Here is a 20,675-nt window from a genome sequence, read left to right as displayed (position 1 = left end):
AGGAGCCTTGTTTGCTTTAACACATTTTGTGTATTGGAGGGCCCAAGGCCACATTCACCCAATAAATTGCTTTCAGTTTATACATTTCTGCTAGTTATTCGTATCTTCCATTCTGTTAGTGCACTGATCCTTTCAAAAGCAATTTACATAGTAAATAGATTTTTGATTTACAGCTCCGTTCTGAAGATAGGCCCAAGAAACTAGATTAAAACAAAGAAAAGCACAGGACTTGATCAATTGTAACAAAAAAAAGAACGACAGATGCAAAATCAGAAATTGCTGGAAAAACTCTAGCAGCATCTGGGAAAGAGAAAGCAGAATTAATGTTTCGGGTTTGGTCACCCTTCAGGTGTCAATTTATATTTTTTAAGTTGATTTGGGCATCCACTGTGCATCAAACACTTGTATATCAAGTATATTATTGCCTGGGTCTTTGGATTGTTCTGGGGACCTGAGCTCAAATCCTGCCACAGCAGCTGATGGAATTGGAATTTGAATTCAATAAAAATCTCGAATTAAGAGTCTAATGATAAGCATGGGACCATTGACAATTGTCAAAAAACCCATCTTGTTCACTAATGCCCTGTTAGGGAAGGAAACTGCTGCCCTTGCTTGGTCTGACCTGCATGTGACCCTAGAACCATAGCAATGTGTTTGACTCTCCACTGTTCTTTGGGCAACTAGGGAATGAACAATAAATGCTGGCCTAGCCAGCAATGTCCACATCCATAAAGTTAAAAATCACACAACACCAGGTTATAGTCCAACAGGTTTGTTTAGAAGTACTAGCTTTCGGAGCACTGCTCCTTCATCAGGCAGTTGTGGAGCAGAATTCAGCTCCACAGCTACCTGATGAAGAAGCAGTACTCCGAAAGCTAGTACTTCCAAACAAATGTTGGACTATAACCTGGTGTTGTATTATTTTTAACTTTTTGTCCACCTCAGTCCAACACAGGCACTTCAACATCATCACATCCATAAATGCAGAGTTTCTTCAGCAATTTCTGTTTTTATTTCAGATCTCCAGCATCTTTAAATCATTGCACATCTCTTCCAGACACGTTCTCCTTGAAGTTCTGCCCCTCTGTCCTCTCAATCTTTCTTCTTGTTAAACATCATTACTTTTGTTCTCACTTCCTGTGGTTGATAAGGTATTTGCCAAAACTCCTGCACAGCCACATCTCACTCATTAGTGACTGCCTCCAACTCTAACTCTTCCCAAATGGATTCCAACTGAATTTCATCCTTCATGTTTGAATCCACTCAGGATCACACCCGTGATGTACAACACTCGTTAGACGGTTGTTCTCTCCATATCCTGAAATCCACAATCAGTGCCATGCACCGTCATATGCGCACTCTGAATGGCTCTCTCTCCATTGGCATCATCTCATGCCATCTCAGAGCTGTCCTAACTCCCCCTCCCCAGTTCCACTTCATTCTTCAGCTTATTTGACGTTGTAGCAACAAACTTGTTTTTCTCCCTCTCGGGCAATAATGAATGCAAGCTGTAACAACTCAGATACCCACATCCCTCTGGAATCTTTTTTCCACCAAATCCCCAAACTGCATCTCGTCTCTTAACCCCATCTCTTGTTGGTGTTTACTATCCTTTCTGATCTTCCTTTCTCTGAACATTCTGTACTCAGAAAAAGATTACATTATACAGAAAAGTTGAATAAAGTCTCTGCTCTTGAGAGTGGAGGAATGATCTTTTTCTAAGATAGTAAGTGGAATACTAAGCATGCTTTGCTATGTGGGAATCTAGAACAGCGGCCATGGTTTCAGCATAAGGAGTCACCCACTTAAGAGAAATTCTTCCTCTTCAGTACTCTGAGGATGGTAATTATTTGGAACCTTTATCTTAGAGCCAAGGAGGCTGGCTTTGAATATATTCAGGTAATGAGATTTAGAACTGTTGGGAGTTGAGGGTTATTGGAGAAAAGTCCCTAATCTTATTAATATGACCCCCGTGATCTTATTAAATGGTGAAGCAGGCTCAGAAGGTTTATGGCTCCTCTTTGATTCTACTAATTATTATTCTAATATTCTACTATTATACAGAAGAACAAGTTTGTGCTGTGAACACTAGTTTCCTAGAAAATATTCTGCAAAGAATAATATGAAAATATGTTATAGTGCTGTGTGATAAATCTCTTGAAGTTGTATAAGATTTGTTGCTTCCTCCTTATTCCTTCTCTTGCAATCTTGAGAGCACATTACATTTAAAAATGAATGCTAGCCAAACCTGGACTTGTAACATGAGAAAAAGGTGTAGTATACTTTATTTATGATTTTATAGTTTGTTATAAGCTTACAAATGTGTAAGTAAAAGAAAAATCGGGCAACGTGTTTTTTTAAGAAAACTTTAGAAATACAGTCCACTTTGCTGGGATCTAAATGGTTTGAGTTTAGCCATCTCAATAATTGATCGTGCTTTTGGTAAAAGTGGATAAGACATTTTTTGTGAACTAGCCTAATTCATTTTGTCAGCATGATATACTGTTACTATTTAGTCACAAATGTAGAAAGGGAATTATGCCCTTATTGGAGTGACACATCAGTATTTCTCCCAGTCTCATTGCCTCGTCGCATAAAACAGAAGTTTTCATAATGAATCCTTTAGGTTCACTGAAATAAAGATTCATTTCAGATGTTGACAATACATTTGACACTTGGACCAGGATCTCTATTATTACATAATATCTTTTCTTGTCTTAATATACCTGTACTATGACTAGCTTTTTTCCCCATACACCTTAATCAGCCTGCTCTGAATTCTTTCCTGACTGTAACATGCACTTAGAGCAATTGCTATGGTTCCAATACTTCTGTTTTTAGTTTCTCGAGTTAGGTTGCTATATTTCCACAGCCCTTAGGTATAATAGCTAACTCTATATTCTTTGTGAATAGCCAGTTAGTGTCTTTTATTTGAAACTTGACTGTGCCATTATCCAAGTAGGAAAGATGGCCAGAAACCATTCTATGCTCATTTACCCATTTTGATGATTTCAGCATCTCCAGTCATACTTGAGTTGTAACACTGAATAATGCCAAATGGAATATTTGAATTGGAGTCTTAGCTGTTTTGGTAGTGGATGTCCATGATCTATTTTGTTGTCAGGTTTGTGAAAGAAAAGAGTTGATCATCAGTAGTCACCTTTTCATTTTATACCTGATGAAAATGCTTCAAGGAAAATCTTTGATTTCTTTGTTACCAAAAGAAGCACGACTTTTGTTTTGAAGAACCTTTGGATGTTTTTTAATACAAGTTATAGATGCTATATATTGTAGATTATAGATATTGTAACTTGCTTTTTGACTGAGTTTACTAAGTAAAAGCCATAGTATTTCATCAATAAACTTCATTATTGTGATAAATGATTTCTAGTCAAAATTTGGTCTCCCTACAATTTTTGGTAGGTTATTCTAACAGCAAAATCAAAGCATTATAAATGTTCCTTTTTTCCAGTTGATGTTTTTACAATTTACTCCAAGCTGGGGCCCATTGTGGGTATGTCTTTAAAACTTAATGTTCAGTTCAGTTGCTGAATCTTGTTTCAAACCTAGTCAGTGCAAATATCTTTTGAGTTGCAATTAACAAGTTGAGATTTTTGGAAGTATACGGTAATAACAAAATAAGCTTTTCTTCTCTCTAATGTTTGGATGAAGTAAGTGCACAGTCTTCATGGGAAGGATGTAAATACAGAGGGCAAGAATCTCTTAATGTGGTGGTAGGTGCAAGGCTGTTTTAAGTTTTCAAATAAAATGTAATGAGGCAAGGCAATTGAGGCATTTACAATTGAACCCTTTAAAATTTAATGTATCAGAACAACCGACTTCAAGTTTATAGTAGTAGACAATGGGAGCCTACAAGAGGACAGTCTTTAAAAGGTGACGAGAATAAAATTTTAAGCAGCAGTAGGAGTAGAGGCAGGCAGACTGGTAATGTTGCAGCCATGTGTGGTTTTTGGCTGAACGATTTGAGTTTTGTATAACCTGACTTCAGACTAAACTATTGACAGGGCAGGTGATTGGAAGCAGGAACAAAGGAGTGGAATTAATGTTGGAAGCCAAAATCCATCCTTCCTGTGTTTAAACTTGAGGAATTTTCACTCATTCATGACTTGCCATCCAGTGTCTTCTACCAGGAAATACAGGTATGTAAAAATTGTGAAGGAGAGTGGCTATGGCTTTGAATTTCCATCATTCTTTTCTAAGTCTCTGCCATACCCAACTGAGATTTATGATATTTTTTTTTTTCATTTGCCTCTGCTTGCTTGAAAACTATAGGGGTGAGACTGTTCCTGCATTTAGAACTTCTTATTTTAATAGACTTTCACAAGTAATCTGAACAGTGACACCACAATTTCTCAAAGTACAAATTAAGACATGAACTCAGATTGTTTGCTTATAATATTTTGAAGTGTCAGAATTGATGTATATATGCTTGACTAAGGCAACAGCTATTTAATATGACCTTTTTTTATGTAGCTACTTGGCAAACAAGTGTGTACCAGAAACAGTGCCTTAAATAGATGCAGTTTAGTGCCTGTAGATGTAATAAAAAGATTAAGCATGACAGAATTTGAATAAGTTTGAGTACTCATGAGTAAATGTCTAGGGTTTTTATATCATGATATTTCTGATTTATATAATATTTGCTTCCTGTACCTGCACCCACCCATCTCTTATAATTTATACAGGAAACCTGAATGTTAATCATTTTTCTTGGCTCAACTCTTAATTCAATTCTTGAGTATTTTCACAATGTTGTACTGTTGCCAAGCTTCTGGATTAATTATCAATACCAATAGTGTTTTATTTGCAGCATTTAATTTTAAAAGTCCAATTCAATGCAGTGCTTTACAATCAGTTAATATTGAAAATATATTTCCACTTGATCTTGATTTCAAGAGTCCCTCAAACTAATGATATCACCTAAGCTAAAAAATAACACTAATTTCTTTCAATCTAACCTCTTCAATTCTGCTTGCCTAACTTTTAAAATTATAACTATTTATGTAACTGCAGCTCCCAAGATTACCCCCAGTTTTCTGTCCCTTGTAGTCAGTTTTTGATTATGAATTTTGAATAACTCAATATTCTGCTTTCGCAAGCTATATTTGCAATAGCAATTATCCTCTGTTTTTCTCCTCTCAAATGTGGATTTTACTGACTGGAACATCTTCTGACTGGGTGAAAGAAATCAATTGTGTGATATGGGATATGTTGCAAAACTTTTATGTCAGAAGTAGATGACATTTGAAAATGGCAACACCACTTCTAGCATTTCATTTTTAAACTGGGCATGTAAGTTGACCCCTTTTTGGAGAGATCTTTCAAGGTTTAAAAGCCTGACTTGTATGTTGCTATGTAAAGAAAGTTGGGTATACTCAGTGCCCTCCTGACTGATGTAATTGAGACTACTATTAGACATCCTTCGCTGTGTAATTGGATGCCAAGGGTAAGTTTGAGCTCAAAAGCAGATGCATTTTGCATGCATGTAGCCTTTTATTTACTTGGTTTTTCAATGTTTCCAACCAATGTTAGAAAAGGAAATAGTTTTTTTTTCCAATGTGTGCTTGGCATTAATCTACATATTATTTTGAATAACATTAAGCTATGATTAGCTTAGCTAATTGGAAATGCTTGTCTTCAGTAATAGGTTTGTGACATATGCATTCATCACAAAGATATAGTTTAAGTTAATCACTTGTCAATAGACAAAAGTTATGCTGGTGCCTCATGACACCAATGCAAAATACTCTAAGTGAATTCAGAACTAAATATCCATTTGTCCAGCTTATAGAAACTACACAACATGCCTGCTTGCTTTAATTTTCATTTGCTTAAATCGTGCTTTATCTTCTTTACAACTAGGATCTGGACAATTCCATAGTCATTATGGCATAGAAAGCGGTCATTTAGTGGTTCAGTTTTTGTCCCAGCACTCCCTTCAGTTCCCCTATCCAACACCATAGCTTCGCACATTTATTTCCTTTAAATGACGATCCAATTTCTTTCATCACCAATAGTCTCCATTTCTACTCCTTTTTTGTAGGCAGTGTCCCAGGCCCTACCATTCACTTATAGTATATATCTTATTAAAAAAAAATTCTCCCTCACATCCATCCTGCATGTCTTGCCAAAAAATTAGTCCTGTCCTTGTATTGTCAACTAAGAGAACCAGGTAATCCTTTTTACATATTAATGAACCAAAACCTACAACCCATTCTAAAAGATGAAAGACGGCAGCAATCTAGGTTTGTTCAAATCTTTTGTGATCTTTTGCTATAAACTCTGTCTTATGATCCTGCTCCACAGCTACCTGATGAAGGAGCAGCACTTTGAAAGCTAATACTTCTAAATAAACCGACTGCTGTTGTGTGCTTTTTAACTTTGTTCACCTAAAACTGTCATTGCACCTGTATTTGATCACCCTTCAACTTCCTAAGGAGATCAAATCTAGTTTTTCTAACGTGTAGCTAAATCAAGGCTACATTTGATCATGTGGCATCAAAGAACCCTAGAAAAACTGGAGTCAATCGGAGACTGGGGAAAACTCTCCAGTGATTAGAGTCATACCAAGCACAGAGGAAGATTGTGCTTGTTGGAGGTCAGTTATCTTGACTTCCAGAACATCTATCTTTGAGAATTCTTTAAGGAGTATTTTTGGCCTGACCATCTTCAGGTGCATAAGGTCAAAAGTGGGGGTGTTTGCTATTGATTGGAGAATATTCACCATTCACAGCTCTTCAGATACTGAAGCTGTCAATATCTAGCAAGATCTCCTTAATTAGGAGGAAAAATTAAATGCTTTAGAGGACATAAAGGTGCATAACTCCCCAGGGCCTGATAAGATATACCCAGACTGCTATGGGAGGCAAGGGAGGAAATTGCTATGGTCCTGGTGAATATATTTAATACATCACTGGCCACAGGAGAAGTGCTAGATGCCTGGAGGATAGCTAATGTGGGTCCTTTGCTCAATACCAGGTAACTGCTGGGTAAAGATTCTGAGGGACAGGATTAATCAATACTTAGAAAGGCAAGGATAGTCAGCATGAATTTGTAAGAGGGAGATTTTGTCTAACTATTTAATTGAATTGAATATTTTGAAAAAGGTGGCTAAACATATTGAGCGTAGTGGAGTAGTTTTTTACATGTACTTCAGTAAGGCCTTTGATAAGGTTCCACATGGAAGGCTGGAGCTAAAAGTAAGAGCTCACTGGATCAAAGGCAACTTGGCAAACTGAATTGAAAATGGGCTTGGAAATAGGTTGAGACCACAGGGCTGAGTTTTAAGGTGAAGGGTAAGTGGTTTGTAGGAAACCTGAGAATTTCTTTCTCTCTGAGTGTAGTAAAAATATGAAACATTCTCTGAGAGGGTACTGTCTCAACATTTGAGAAGCGTCTGGATTTAAAATTCCATGCATAGGAGACAATGGGCCAAGTGCAGGTAAATGAGATTAGTATAGTTTAGTGTTTGTTGGTTAGCATAGACTAAAGGGCCTCTTTCTATACTGCATATATCTTTGACTTGGACAATATCCAGCTTTAGACTGATAAGCACCAAGTAACATTCATGCAAGGAATGACCGTCTCCAACAAAGAATCTAACCATCAGTCTTTGACACTCAGGCATTACTATCACTGAATCTCCCACAGTCAACATCCTGAGAGTTGTTATTGTCCAGAAACTCCACTGGACTGACCAAAAAAACCACTGGCTACAAGAGCAGCTCAGGGATTAGCAGTCTTGCAGTAGGTAACTCTTTACCTGACTCCCCACAGCCTGTCCACCAGTCTACAAGGCACAAGTCAGGAGTGTGAGGGAATACTCTCCACTTGACTGGATGAGTGCAGCTCATAAAACACTCTAAGATTGACTCCAAGAGTGTGTTTGATTAGCACCATTTCACAAACACCCATTCCTTCGGCCACCAATGGTAAGTATCTGCACCAAAAGAATTAAAAGCTGCATTGCAGAAATTTACCAAAACTCCTTAGACAGCATCTTCCAAACCCAAATCCACTACCATTTAGAAGGGCAAGGAATGGAAAATGCATTGGAACAACACCTGCAAGTTCCTCTCTAAGGCATGCACCATCCTGCCTTGGAAAAATATTGCCATTCCTTCAGTGTTGCTATCAAAATCCTAAATGCATTGAGTCCACTTGCAACAGTTTAACAGGGCAACTAGGTACAGGCAATAATTGTGAGCCCAGCCAGCGGTGCTAGGACAACATACTCCCTCACCCCTAGAACCATTGAGGTAAATCTCCAAGTCCCCAAGAACCCTTCTGTGGTTACCATAAACACACCATTCTAGTGACTTGCCCAAAGCTTTTATAAAAGTTCAACATTAGCTTCCCTACTTTACTTTATGAATTTCAAGGTCCCTTAAGCTTTGCTAATTACTTTCAATACTTCTATCTTCAAAGACCCATGACTGAGAACCCCCAGTTTCGTTTTGTCCTTGTGCACTCTTTAGAACAGCCATTATGTATCATTCCTGATGAAGAGCTTATGCCTGAAACACGATTCTCCTGCTCCTTGGATGCTGCCTGACTGGCTGTGCTTTTCCAGTGCCACACTCTTGACTCTGATCTCCAGCATTTGCAGTCCTCACTTTCCCCCATTATGTATATATTGCCTCTCCTTTTTTCCATTCTGCTAAAATGCATTTCTGTATTAGTTTTTTTCGCCCATTTTCTCCTATTGCAGTCAGCTGGTGATATCATCACTGTTTGCCATCACATACTATTAGAATTGGAATTGAACTTTGAAATGTTGTCCTGTATTTCAATATCCAAGTAATTTATGATAGAGCATTTAGAACATCAGCATCTACCATTCTCCAGTTATCTATAAAATGGCCATTTAAAGAGTTGATTTTTGTCTTTAAGACAATTTTTATCCACGTTGACCCTGTTTTATTCCATGAACCTCAATTCTGTCTAATATTTTCTTCTGTTTTACATGACTAACCTTCTAAATGATACTGCATCATTTTCTTAAAATCTAAATACAAGTCATTTCCTTAAATATTCTCTGATACTTCAAAAAATTCAGTTAGATTATTCCAACATGATCGGCTCTTTTATTATGGTTCAGCATTTTATACTAGTCTCAGGCAACTGAGTGCTTTGCTCTGTTCTGAATGTATATAATGCCCAAACTTTAATTTTAAGCCACATCTCTATGATTGCCTTTGCATCATATTCCAAATAATTATTTGTGCTTGTAATTTACTAATCATATTTACTTGCGTATTGAAATACTCTTTGTATTCCTTGTAACCTTTAGTCTGCACTTTTTCTAGTATTATTCGATAGTAGCTCCTTCTATGCACCATATACCTCTTTATTTTTTTTACTTCTGTATTTCGATGCATATCCCCTCCCAATTTAGTTTAAACTCTCCCCAACCACTTAAGAGGACCTACCTGCGAGACCTGGTTGATGTGCAACCCATCCCTGTTGAACAGAAGTGTCCCAGAACAGTATGAATGTCCCAAAAATTTGATGCCCTTTCTCCTTCAGCATGCATTAACCACATACTGATCGTCCCCATCTCCCATCAATTATGACTTTTTGGAGGGACATGGGCCGGGTGCTGGCAGGTGGGACTAGATTGGGTTGGGATATCTAGTCGGTATGGATGGATTGGGCCAAAGGGTTTGTTTCCATGCTGTACATCTCTGTGACTCAATCCAATTCCAGAAATGTTGCTGTGTAGTTTTAGTTTATTTCTAGCAACAATATGAATTAAGTGAAATAGGCTCAATCTGGGGTGCACCTTTAACTAATAGTTCCTCTCCCTCTTACAGGAAGGGGAAGCCTCCTCCTTTCCCCTAATAAAGTTTTTTTTAGTTTTCTCCTTCTGAATGAAGATAGTATTGAAAATAAAATCTCACTTGGAAATGTTGAAAGGCAATGGAGTGCAGCAAACAACAGCTGAATCATTTTGTTTAATAGCAGTCTGTTTAATATGAACTCCCTTTAACTGGGCTCGGTAACTCCCCTTAACAACAACCACTGTTTTCCTTAATGAACTACATCAATTGCAATAAATGATTTATTCATTTATGTAGTGAATTGTTTGGAACTGTCTCACTTTTCTGATAGGTGCCGCTTTGCATCAGAAGGATCACGACAGCACCCAAGAGTCTATGTTATAAAATAGATGTTTTTCCTTAATGCAGCTTTCATTTACATAATTAATATGACCTTAGAACCTGGCTTTGGTGGGGGGGAGGGGAGAGAGAAATACTGTATTATTTGACATTTAGTTTCCTGTGGTTGGTATTTCAGTGATTCTGTATTTTTTAGGTGAAATGAATACTCAGTAAAATTCGATTAGTATGAACAGAGGGAGTTATTGCTCGATTTTTGTTCAGTAAAAGTTTTTTTTTAAATCTGTAATTCAGAGCAACAGAATCAATATTGTACACGTTTTCCAGCTGGTAACTTTTCATTGTTTAAGTGCAGAACTATTTACTACATGTTGGACATCCAATTCTAGGAATGTTTAAACATGTTTTGAATAGTTCTACAAAATTGTAGCAATTATTTTTGTTTATTGTCAAATAATAATTGTTATTTAAATTGCTGTTAGTCATAGAGATGTACAGCACGGAAACAAGCCTTTCGATCTAACTTGTCCAAGCTGAGCAGATATCCCAACACAACCTAGTCCCATCTGCAAGCATCCACCCCATAAGCCTCCAAACCCTTCCTACTCATATACCCATCCAGATGCCTTTTAAATATTGCAATTGTACTAGCCTCCACCACTTCCTCTGGCAGCCCATTTCACACATGCACCACCCTCTGCATGAAAAAGTTGCCCCTTAAGTCTCTTTTATAGCTTTCCCCTCTCGCTCTAAACCTATACCCTCTAGTTCTGGGCTCCCCCACCCCAGGGAAAAAAAACCTTGTCTATTTACTCTATCCATATCCCTTATGATATTATAAACCTCTATAAGGTCACCCCTCAACCTCCAACATTCCAGGGAAACAGCCCTAGCCTATTTAGCCTCTCCCTATAGCTCAAATCCTCCAACCCTGGCAACACCTTAGGATTCTATAATTTTATGAAAACTATAGTGCAGATATGGGCCGAAAGGCCTCTTCAGCCTGCACCAACCATCCAAGAGGCATCCACCACCATCCCTGCAATTTCTTATTTACCATGGCTAACCCACCTAGCCTACACTTGCCTGGACACTATGGCGAAACTTAGCATGGCAAATCCACCTAACCTGCACATCTTTGAACTGTGGGAGGGAATGGGAGCACCTGGTGAAAACCCAAGGAGAACGTGCAAACTCCAAACAGTCACCCAAGATTAGAATCGAACTTGGGTCCCTGGCACTGAGGCAGCAGCACCAACCACTCGGCTGCCTGTATTCACTGCCACATGTTCCAAGTTTTAAAAGGACTGTCTAATTTTGATTTTTTTTTTGTTTGGGTATACTGTCTGAATTACAAATTTGTTTGTGGTGTAGATCTTAAAAGAAGATAACTTTTGACTTTTCCTTTTTATTAGACTGCCAAGGCATTTCTTCCCAAGATGCTGGAAATGAACCATGGGCATATCGTGACTGTGGCAAGTTCCCTAGGGTTGTTCAGCACCGCTGGTGTAGAGGTTAGTAGTTTAAATTATCACCTTGGAGGAATATTTATTTTTCTCCATTTAAGAAACATGTAATGCATTGAATGCGTTATGTCTTGGTGTCTTTTCAAACATGTAAATTTTCAAGTTAAAGTATATTGTACGTATAAATTGCCCTAACTGTGAACAGCTGGTCTTAAATTGCTCTACATAACTAACAGAAACTATAGTATACACACTTCAGCTTCTGAATTGGTTGAGGGGGCCATATGAAGGGATGATGGCAGCAGTGAAGAGGAAAAAGATGGAAGAATTTCATATGAGCTCATCCTTTTTTTTTCAATATGCTTTCCTTATGCATTTGAATGCTTTGTGTAATCATACGCTTTTCAGTTATTGATTTTGAAACTTGTATTATCCACCCTTAAAGGGTTGAATATTCCTTGGCTACGTAGTGTTCAAGCATAAACTGTACGCCCCAACTCCTGTCTGTTTCTTTCCTTCTCCATCCTGTGTTACCTACTGAATTTCTGAAACTAGTATGGCAAGCAATATTTGCTTAATTTAAAAATTAAAAACTAATCATACTTAATGGTCCACCCATCTCCTGTAATGAGTTTACTTTTGATTCCCCCTTCTTTGCATTGGGCCCCTTTTTACAACTGGTCAGCTGTTCTCTTGTTTATATGTACACTGCTGTAAGCCCATTTACAAAGTTGGTGCCATCATGCTCCAATTAAAACAAATTTGCTCAGCCAAGCAGAAGAAACATTGACAGTGTCTTAGAATCTGTGGACGGCAAGCTCTTTGACATATGCTCTGTCTTCATATTCTCTCTTTCTTTCCCTTTTTTCGTCCTTTCGCCCTGTTTTTCTCGCCTGCGCACTCTCTCTCTCGCTCTCTCTTTCTCTCGCATGCTCTCTCTCTCTCTCTCTCTCGCTCTTTCTCACACGCTCTCTCTCTCTCTTGCTCTCTCACTCCCTCATTTGGGATAAACGACTGCAGCTTACATTCCAAACTCTGAGCATCAACCTTGTTTAAACACAGCAAATGGAGTAAAATGGTTATTATCAGACATGCTTTAACTTGATAATTGCTACATCCAATCTTTTAACTCTAAATGTAACCACCACACATTGACATATAGGACACATCAGAGAGGCTGTGAAGATATACCAAGACTATACAAATCCCCCAAGACAGCAATAATGTCTGGCTACACTTTCTCTAAGAAGCACCTGCTGTTTATTATGCACAAGCAACCAAATAGAATATTAACATGAACTGATGTATTACAAACACATCAATCTGACCTATCAGCTAATATAACACCCATGTTCCCATAATTCATATGTAATTACTTCTTCCATCTATTCTAGCCATTCTTCCAGATGATGGGCAGAATCTATCATCTAGAGTATCCAATTAAATTTTACTGAACCTTTAAATAGACTTTGTAAAATTGCATTCACTACTGCTGAATGTAAAGAAAAACACTTGAGTACAAAATACTACCAGCATGAAATTGACTTTCTCCAACATTTCCAAATGTGTTGAGTTCAAACTCTCTTAATAGACCTTGCAACTGCTTCTCAACTAATGTATTTCTCCTTGGTTTTTCTCCCATTGCTTCCACCACCTCCCTCAAGTGCCTATTCAGATAGGTGGCAGATCATCACTAAAATTAAAAATATAAGACTAAGGATCTTTGCCACTCCTTTTCCCAAAGAAGCACAACTGTCTTGGGTATAAGACCATGACTGTTCACTTATGTTGCTGGTAAATCTGTCTATGAATCAAACTGGCATCGTTTTTTTTTTAAGTATGCTATTTTATCAATTATGCCATTTAGGATTACTGTGCAAGCAAATTTGGAGCAATAGGATTTCATGAATCCTTGAGCCATGAACTGAAGGCATCTGATAAAGATGGAATCAAGATGACACTTGTGTGCCCATACTTAGTGGATACAGGCATGTTTCGTGGCTGCAGAATAAGGTGAGATGAATAATTAGTTGTTTAATACATAAAGTTTTAAATTGTATATTTAATTCAGTTATAAATATTTTTTCTCATAAAAATTTTGACATTCAAGAAGAATGATTTGACGCTAACTTTAATGGAGGTTTGACCTGCACTTTCCCTATCACTTTGTAAAATAGCTCAATATGTCCCCACCTTCAATACATGCGTTAAAACATGGTGCAGAGAACATTCCTTTTGTCCCCATCTGAAATTCTTTGTTAATCTATTTGCCGAACAATAAAGATAATTTGTAAAAACAAATTGACTTAAGTTTATAGAGTTTTAAAGTACATAGCAATTATTCTTTTATAGTGATATGTTTTCAGTCACTTAAACTGTTTTTTAAAAAAATTGTGTTTTCGGTTCTTAAGATTTCAGCATTGCATTCTTGTTTTTAGATTTTCATGGCTACTTTCTGCAAGGAGATTTGACCACTTCTCAATTATACGTCAGATTATGCATTTTTGTGAATGGCTAACTTAACATGTTCTGTTATAAATGATCATCTGTGGGAAGGCTTTCCACAGTATATTGGGGGTTGTGACCCGAAACCTTGGGTCATGGGTGCTGGAGATTTCAGAATGAGTGCTGACAGCTGCAATGTCTCTCCAAATTCCTATGTTTTTCAGTAGTGAGTATGACCTAACAGTTCTAAAAAAGTAGGTGTTTATTACTTAAAAATCTGGTTGACTAAATAATTCCAACTATCCCAGGTTTCATTGCTTTTGTTTACCATCGCCACCCACTCCTCCCCCAGCACACTCTTAGCTGTGGGGTCATAGCAATTTTGAAGCAAAATAGTGCCAAATGAGAAAAAGTTTGGGAAACATTGCATGGACTGGGATGCACAATTAACTCAATAATATATTATTGATATTGTAAAGATAATTATTGTCACTGAATCTGCAAAGTTGCACTGGATTATGAAGATGAGGAGTAAGAACTTAACATGCACAGGCTTTGCTTTATGAGGCTTGGTAACCATCAGCGGGGAGGCGATGGCTTAGTGGTATTATCGCAAGACTTATTAATCCAGCGTCCCAGATAGTGTTCTGGACATCGGGTTAGAATTCTGCCATTGGATATAGTCGAATTTAAATTCAACAGAAATCTGGAATTAGGAGGCTAATGATATTAACTGTTGCTAATTGTCACAAAAAACTCATCTGGTTCACTATCTGTAGCAATGTGGTTGACTCTAAACTTCCCTCTGGGCAATAATTGCTGGCCTATCCAGTGACGCCCACATTCTGTGAATGAATTGGAAAGTAAAAGTCTTTGGGTTTGACCCATTTCATGGAGTTCTTGAGATTTTGAAGCATTTAACATAGAACAGATACTTGAAATGTTGTCATTATTACATAGTGGAAAAATAATTGCTTTTGTACAATGAGCTCCCAGCATTATGGCGAATGAGCCAGTGAAACTATTAAATGATAGTTGAGGGAGGAATATTGCCCTAGAATTTGGAACAATTTCTTGATTTTTCTTTGGTGACTAAGCATCTTAAAATAAGCAAGTAGGGCCTTGTTCAATGCTTCATTTGAAACAAGATTCAGCTCAGCAGTCCCTCCCATCTTACCGTCCCACTCAACAAAATATATCTTGTAGCACCCTTCTCATATGTTTGGATCACAGAGTAGGTGCAGAACTCTCAAACTTGTAATTTGGAGGTGAGTGTGCTCCAGCCATGTTGAACACTGAAATTTAATGAATCTAACCCTCCAGCATTCAAGAATAAAGTAGTAGCTGAAAACTATTCAATCTTCCATGATGTATATTTTGGTAATTATGTGCTTTTATTACAGCTGTAGGGCATTTGTGTTGTTGTATTTTTAAAACCAGGTTTGCTGCACCTACAGCATTTCAGGATGTGAAATAATTTATTTGTTACTTAACCACAAAGAAAACCACTTTTTTCAAATGAAATTTGCATGAGCTTCAGACAGTGCTTAATGACTTAACGACAAATCACAGGAATAAATAAACTTATCAGCAATTATTAAAGCTGATAGTGCTGGTAGCTATACATTTATAAACTTAAATGCATTTGTGGCGCAACCTGAGCATTGATGTGGTATTATTAAAAATGTAATAACTATATAATGCTGTACTGGAATTTTGGAAACATTTTTGTCTAATTTACAAGTTATGGTTCATTTTTCTAACAGAACCTTTAAAATGAATTGGACCAATTTCACTTTAAACAAAACTAGATCGTTTGTCTGATTTTTTTTTTTCTCTTGTATTTGCTTTAAATAATCAAGTTCACATTACTGAGGGTTTTTCTTTGTGTTTTGCCTTTTGCTTTCACAAGCTTTCAAATACCTGACTTATCCATTGTCCACTCATTTTAAATTGGAGAAAGTTGTACTAATTTAACTATCCACAGTTCTCACCATGACAGGAAGAAAGTGATGTAGGGAGAGGACCATTCAAAGTATTCTTTAGTACAAAGGAAAAATCCTTCTTCCAAACTTGGCTGTATTTTGATTTTTGTAAATTAAGAAACAACTTTTGGTACTGCTGTTTTTTTTTAAGATTATATTAGATTAGATTACATTACAGTGTGGAAACAGGCCCTTCGGCCCAACAAGTCCACACCGACCCGCTGAAGGGCAACCCACCCATACCCCTACATTTTACCCATTACCTAACACTACGGGCAATTTAGCATGGCCAATTCACCTGCACATCTTTGGATTGTGGGAGGAAACCGGAGCACCCGGAGGAAACCCACGCAGACACGGGGAGAACATGCAAACTCCACACAGTCAGTCACCTGAGGTGGGAATTGAACCCAGGTCTCAGGCGCTGTGAGGCAGCAGTGCTAACCACTGTGCCACCATGCCGCCCACTATCCACTGACATCCACTGACATCCTTTTCCCTACAGACAAACCTTTAATTGTTGCTTTGAATGTAAATTCACTTTTAATCTCCCAGGCTGATTTGTATAATTCACTCTACTTTTTAATCACAGTTTGAATTATTTGAGACACAGCCAATTGTTTGTTTTTCACTTTTGCAGCTAGATGTCTGATGCAGATTACACTGAGCAGTTGACATTGTTCAAGCAAAACTCCTGAAATTACAATGTTATTGTAGACTAATTGCTAAATTAGTTCATTTTTAGTGGTATGGTAGAAAACTAACTGATGACAGTTTTTCTTTTAAAAATCTTTTCCATTGAGAGTGTTCCTTTTAAACTTCTAAATTGTAACCTAAACTCCAAATTCAACCTTTGTCCCATATTCCTTAGATAATCTCAATGGCTAATAAATAAATCTATTCCAGACACAAAACTAATTGACAAATGATGATAGATTATTGTTTCAACCTTTCCCATTCTTCATAGAAATTATTCCTGATTTCACTCCAAATAGGGTTTGGCTGATTTTACATTCCTGATGAAGGGCTTTTGTCTGAAACGTCGATTCTTCTGCTTCTCGGATGCTGTCTGACCTGCTGTGCTTTTCCAGCACCACACTCTCGATTCTGATCTCCAGCATCTTCAGACCTCACTTTCTCCCTGTAATTTTACATATGTCAGTCCTAGATTCCTCAACTACTAGTTTTCTGTATCCTCATTCTTCTCTTGTTAAACCTTGATCTTCGATCAAATCACTCTCTGCAGTCACTGGAATTTAGAAACTTGTGTAACCTCTTGTTTAACCTTGGAATCCATGTACTTTTCCAGTTAACCTGTATTGCACTCCCTCCAAGTCCAGTATACTTCCTCAGGTATAGTGCCAAGTATGGCGAAACATATTTGGTGTCATCTAACAAGGGGTTTGTATTGCTGAAGCATGAATTTGACTTCTCCTTCTGTTTCTACCTAGGTATAAAGATACCATTCCAATAGCCTCTGTGATTATTTTCTGTCCCTATGGGTGAGATGGCTGACCAGGAGCAGGGCAAGGTGGCTCTTGATTGGGGCAGATGTATTATGGGGGGGGGGGAGAAAGAGTGGCCAGTGGTGTCGATGGTGGAATGTTGATGGTTTTAGACTTTGGGATAGGAGTATGAGGGATCTGTGACAGGACAGGTGGCAATTGATGGAGATGGGCATGAGTGTGATGGGGAATGACAGATTATGCATTAGCAGGATGAGTGGTGAAGGGAGAGGAGCACAACAGAGTGATGGATGAAGTGGGGTGGGGGCTTGATTGCTGGGCAGGATGGCTTGTAAAAAATGTTTCTGAATCATTTTTGTTTTCATTTTCCACCCTTATTGGAGCTCTTCCGTATATATCACATTTTGCTGATTTCTGAAATTTTTTTTAATGTAGTCCTGAATGTGTATTTTCTTTTCTCGTTTCTATAGCTCTTCCCTCTTGCTAGTTTTGTACTACATTCATTTTTGAATGCCTCCTCCTGGTTTAGATTTTCCCAGTTTACTGTGGCTAGATTGTCTCATCCTATTGAATGTAGAGCTTTAGCTGTTTGTTTCTTCTTTCCAAACTGCATTGAACTCATTTTTGGTGCAGTGTTCATTGCTAAGTTGATATTGGATTGACTATCTATAAACAAAACTGCTAAGGTACCATGACAGGATAAGACCCAAGGTTACTGAGAAAAGCAAATAGAAATTATGTCAGCGCTGTCTATAGTTTTCCAATTTATCTTGGATTTAAGAGTGATACCAGCAGTTTGGAGAATTGTGAATGTTACACCCTGTTCAAAAAAGGTTGGAAACGTAAGTCAGGCAATATCCCGGCAATAGTACTGAAGACTTGTGCTCCAGAACGTGCCACTCCCCTCGCAAAGCTGTTCCATTACAGTTACAACACTGGCATAACTTGACAATGTGAAACATTGCCCAGGTATGTCCTGTACACACAAAGCAGGACAAACCTAACCCAACCAATTACTTTCTGGATCAATGTCGCTGGAAGAGCACAGCAGTTCAGGCAGCATCCGAGGAACTTCAGCAAAATCGCTGCCTGAACTGCTGTGCTCTTCCAGCACCATTGATCCAGAATCTGGTTTCCAGCATCTGCAGTCATTGTTTTTACCCAGCCAATTACTTCTCCATCAGTCTACTCTCAACCATCAGTAAAGCGATGGAAGTCCATTAACAGTGATATCAAGCAGCATCTGCTCAGCAATAACCTGCTCCATGTTGTCCAGTTTGGTTTCCAGAGGAGAGTGCGAGTGCGAGTGACAGCCCTTTACATCAGGGCTGCATTCACAGAGTTAGAGTTGTACAGCATGGAAACAGACCTTTCAATCCAACTCATCCACACCGACCAGATACGAAATTTATCTAGTCCCATTTACCAGCATTAGGCTCAAATCCCACTAATCCTCCTATTCATGTATCCATCTAGATACATTTTAAATGTCATATTGTACCAACCTCCACCACTTCCTTCGGCAGCTCGTTCCATTTCACGCACCGCCTGCTGTGTGGAAATGTTGCCCCTTGGATCCCTTCTAAATCTTTCCCCATTCACCTTAAACCAGTGTCCTTTAGTTTTGGCCACCCCTACCCTGGAAAGAAGACCTTATCTATTCACACTAATCATGCTCCTTGCAATTTTTATAAACCTCTGTAAGGTTACCCTTTAGTCTTTGATCCTTCATGAAAAATAGCCCCAGTCTATTCAGCCTCTCCCTATAGCTCACACCTTCAAAACCTGACAACATCCTTGTAAATCTTTTCTGAACCATTTCAAGGTTAACAACATCTTCCCTACAGCAGGGAGACCAGAATTAAACACAGTATTCTGTAAGTGGCCTCCCCAATGTCCTGTACAGCCACAATATGACATCCCAACTCCGATACTCAATGCACTGAGTTGCAGTTGCAATTCTTTCAGTTTGTTTCTTCTCTAGGTCGCATTCTCCGGGTAATAATGTTATGCTTCTACTGTGATTTTGTTATGAGGCAGGGCAAGGAAGTAGACGCCAAGTCTACTTCATTCAGAATGGAGGTTGAACCCTACACTAGTGGTGGGTGTGTGGTAATGTGGCAGGAGGTTGGGCTGTTTTAGTTGGTGGGGAAATCTCCATCCTGGAAGATAGTAGGTGCTTTACTGTTATCAACTATACAGTGTATGAAACAACTTTCTTCATAGAATGTTACTTTAATATTGCAGAAAGAGATTAGTAAAGCACAACCAGTGAAAATAAATTGAGAATTTATGTACAAATGTCAAAAGGACTATTCTAAAACTTCTTTTGCAGGAAAGAATTTGAGCCCTTCCTTCCGCCTTTGAAACCAGAGTACTGTGTGAAAGAAGCTATGAGAGCCATCCTCACAGACCAGCCTATGATTTGTACACCTCGACTTATGTATACTGTAACATTTATGAAAAGGTAAGTAGGATAAGAAGATAAAGTTGCCAAACAGACTTCAAAGAAAAAAAGTACAAATTTACAATCTAATTGTAAGCTATTTCAATGGAAACATTCCAGTTTGTACCAACTTTTATGATTGCCCTGGAGGTAGTGCACGTGTGTTTGGAGGCAGGGAGCATTGCTTCATTCAAGCTTTCATTCCTCCTTTTTGGAAGTAAAGCAGGACAAATATAACTGAAAAGTCTCAATGCTTGAGCAGTTGTATGTTGACAGAGGTAATGCCATGACCAACTGTTTTTTAGAATATTCCATAATGGATCATATTGCAAAAATCCCTTTCAGAAGTACTATACATTCACAGGATTCTTTAATTTGTCAGTTATACTGACACAGTGCAAGCACAAGATGTTAAATAAACCAACACTAAACTTAAATTTCCTACAATAATCTGCGAAACATTGGGACAGAGCTAGTGCCATAATTGACATCAATTTCTGGCAGTTGGTAACAGCAGGAAGGTACATTACTTAAAACCTTAACTATTTGCATGCCAGCTTTATTGCCAATTATTTCCTGGATGGTACTGCTGCACAACAGTCTTTTCCTATCTTATATTGGAGAGATTTAGCAGGGGGGCACAAGCGTGGTAATTCCGATACAGTGCCAAAAATGTGTGCATTTTCCTGGCATGCTCCATTACTGACACTGCCCATCTCTTGATC

General features: G+C 38.1%; 1 protein-coding gene across 1 annotated transcript in view; it reads left to right on the top strand.

Annotated features, from left to right (window-relative positions):
- The first annotated feature begins 1,839 nt into the window (after positions 1 to 1,839).
- rdh10a (retinol dehydrogenase 10a) overlaps positions 1,840 to 20,675 on the top strand; it is a 20,911-nt gene continuing 2,075 nt past the window's right edge. The window contains exons 1-5 of the mRNA XM_043689376.1: positions 1,840 to 1,899; positions 4,074 to 4,160; positions 11,558 to 11,656; positions 13,476 to 13,621; positions 19,840 to 19,971. Coding sequence (XP_043545311.1) covers positions 1,840 to 1,899; positions 4,074 to 4,160; positions 11,558 to 11,656; positions 13,476 to 13,621; positions 19,840 to 19,971 — 524 coding nt within the window. The remainder of the gene's footprint in view (positions 1,900 to 4,073; positions 4,161 to 11,557; positions 11,657 to 13,475; positions 13,622 to 19,839; positions 19,972 to 20,675) is intronic.

The sequence above is a fragment of the Chiloscyllium plagiosum genome, chromosome 4 (genome assembly GCF_004010195.1).
Source record: "Chiloscyllium plagiosum isolate BGI_BamShark_2017 chromosome 4, ASM401019v2, whole genome shotgun sequence".
Classification (NCBI taxonomy): domain Eukaryota; kingdom Metazoa; phylum Chordata; class Chondrichthyes; order Orectolobiformes; family Hemiscylliidae; genus Chiloscyllium; species Chiloscyllium plagiosum.
This window is presented reverse-complemented; position numbering and strand designations above follow the sequence as displayed.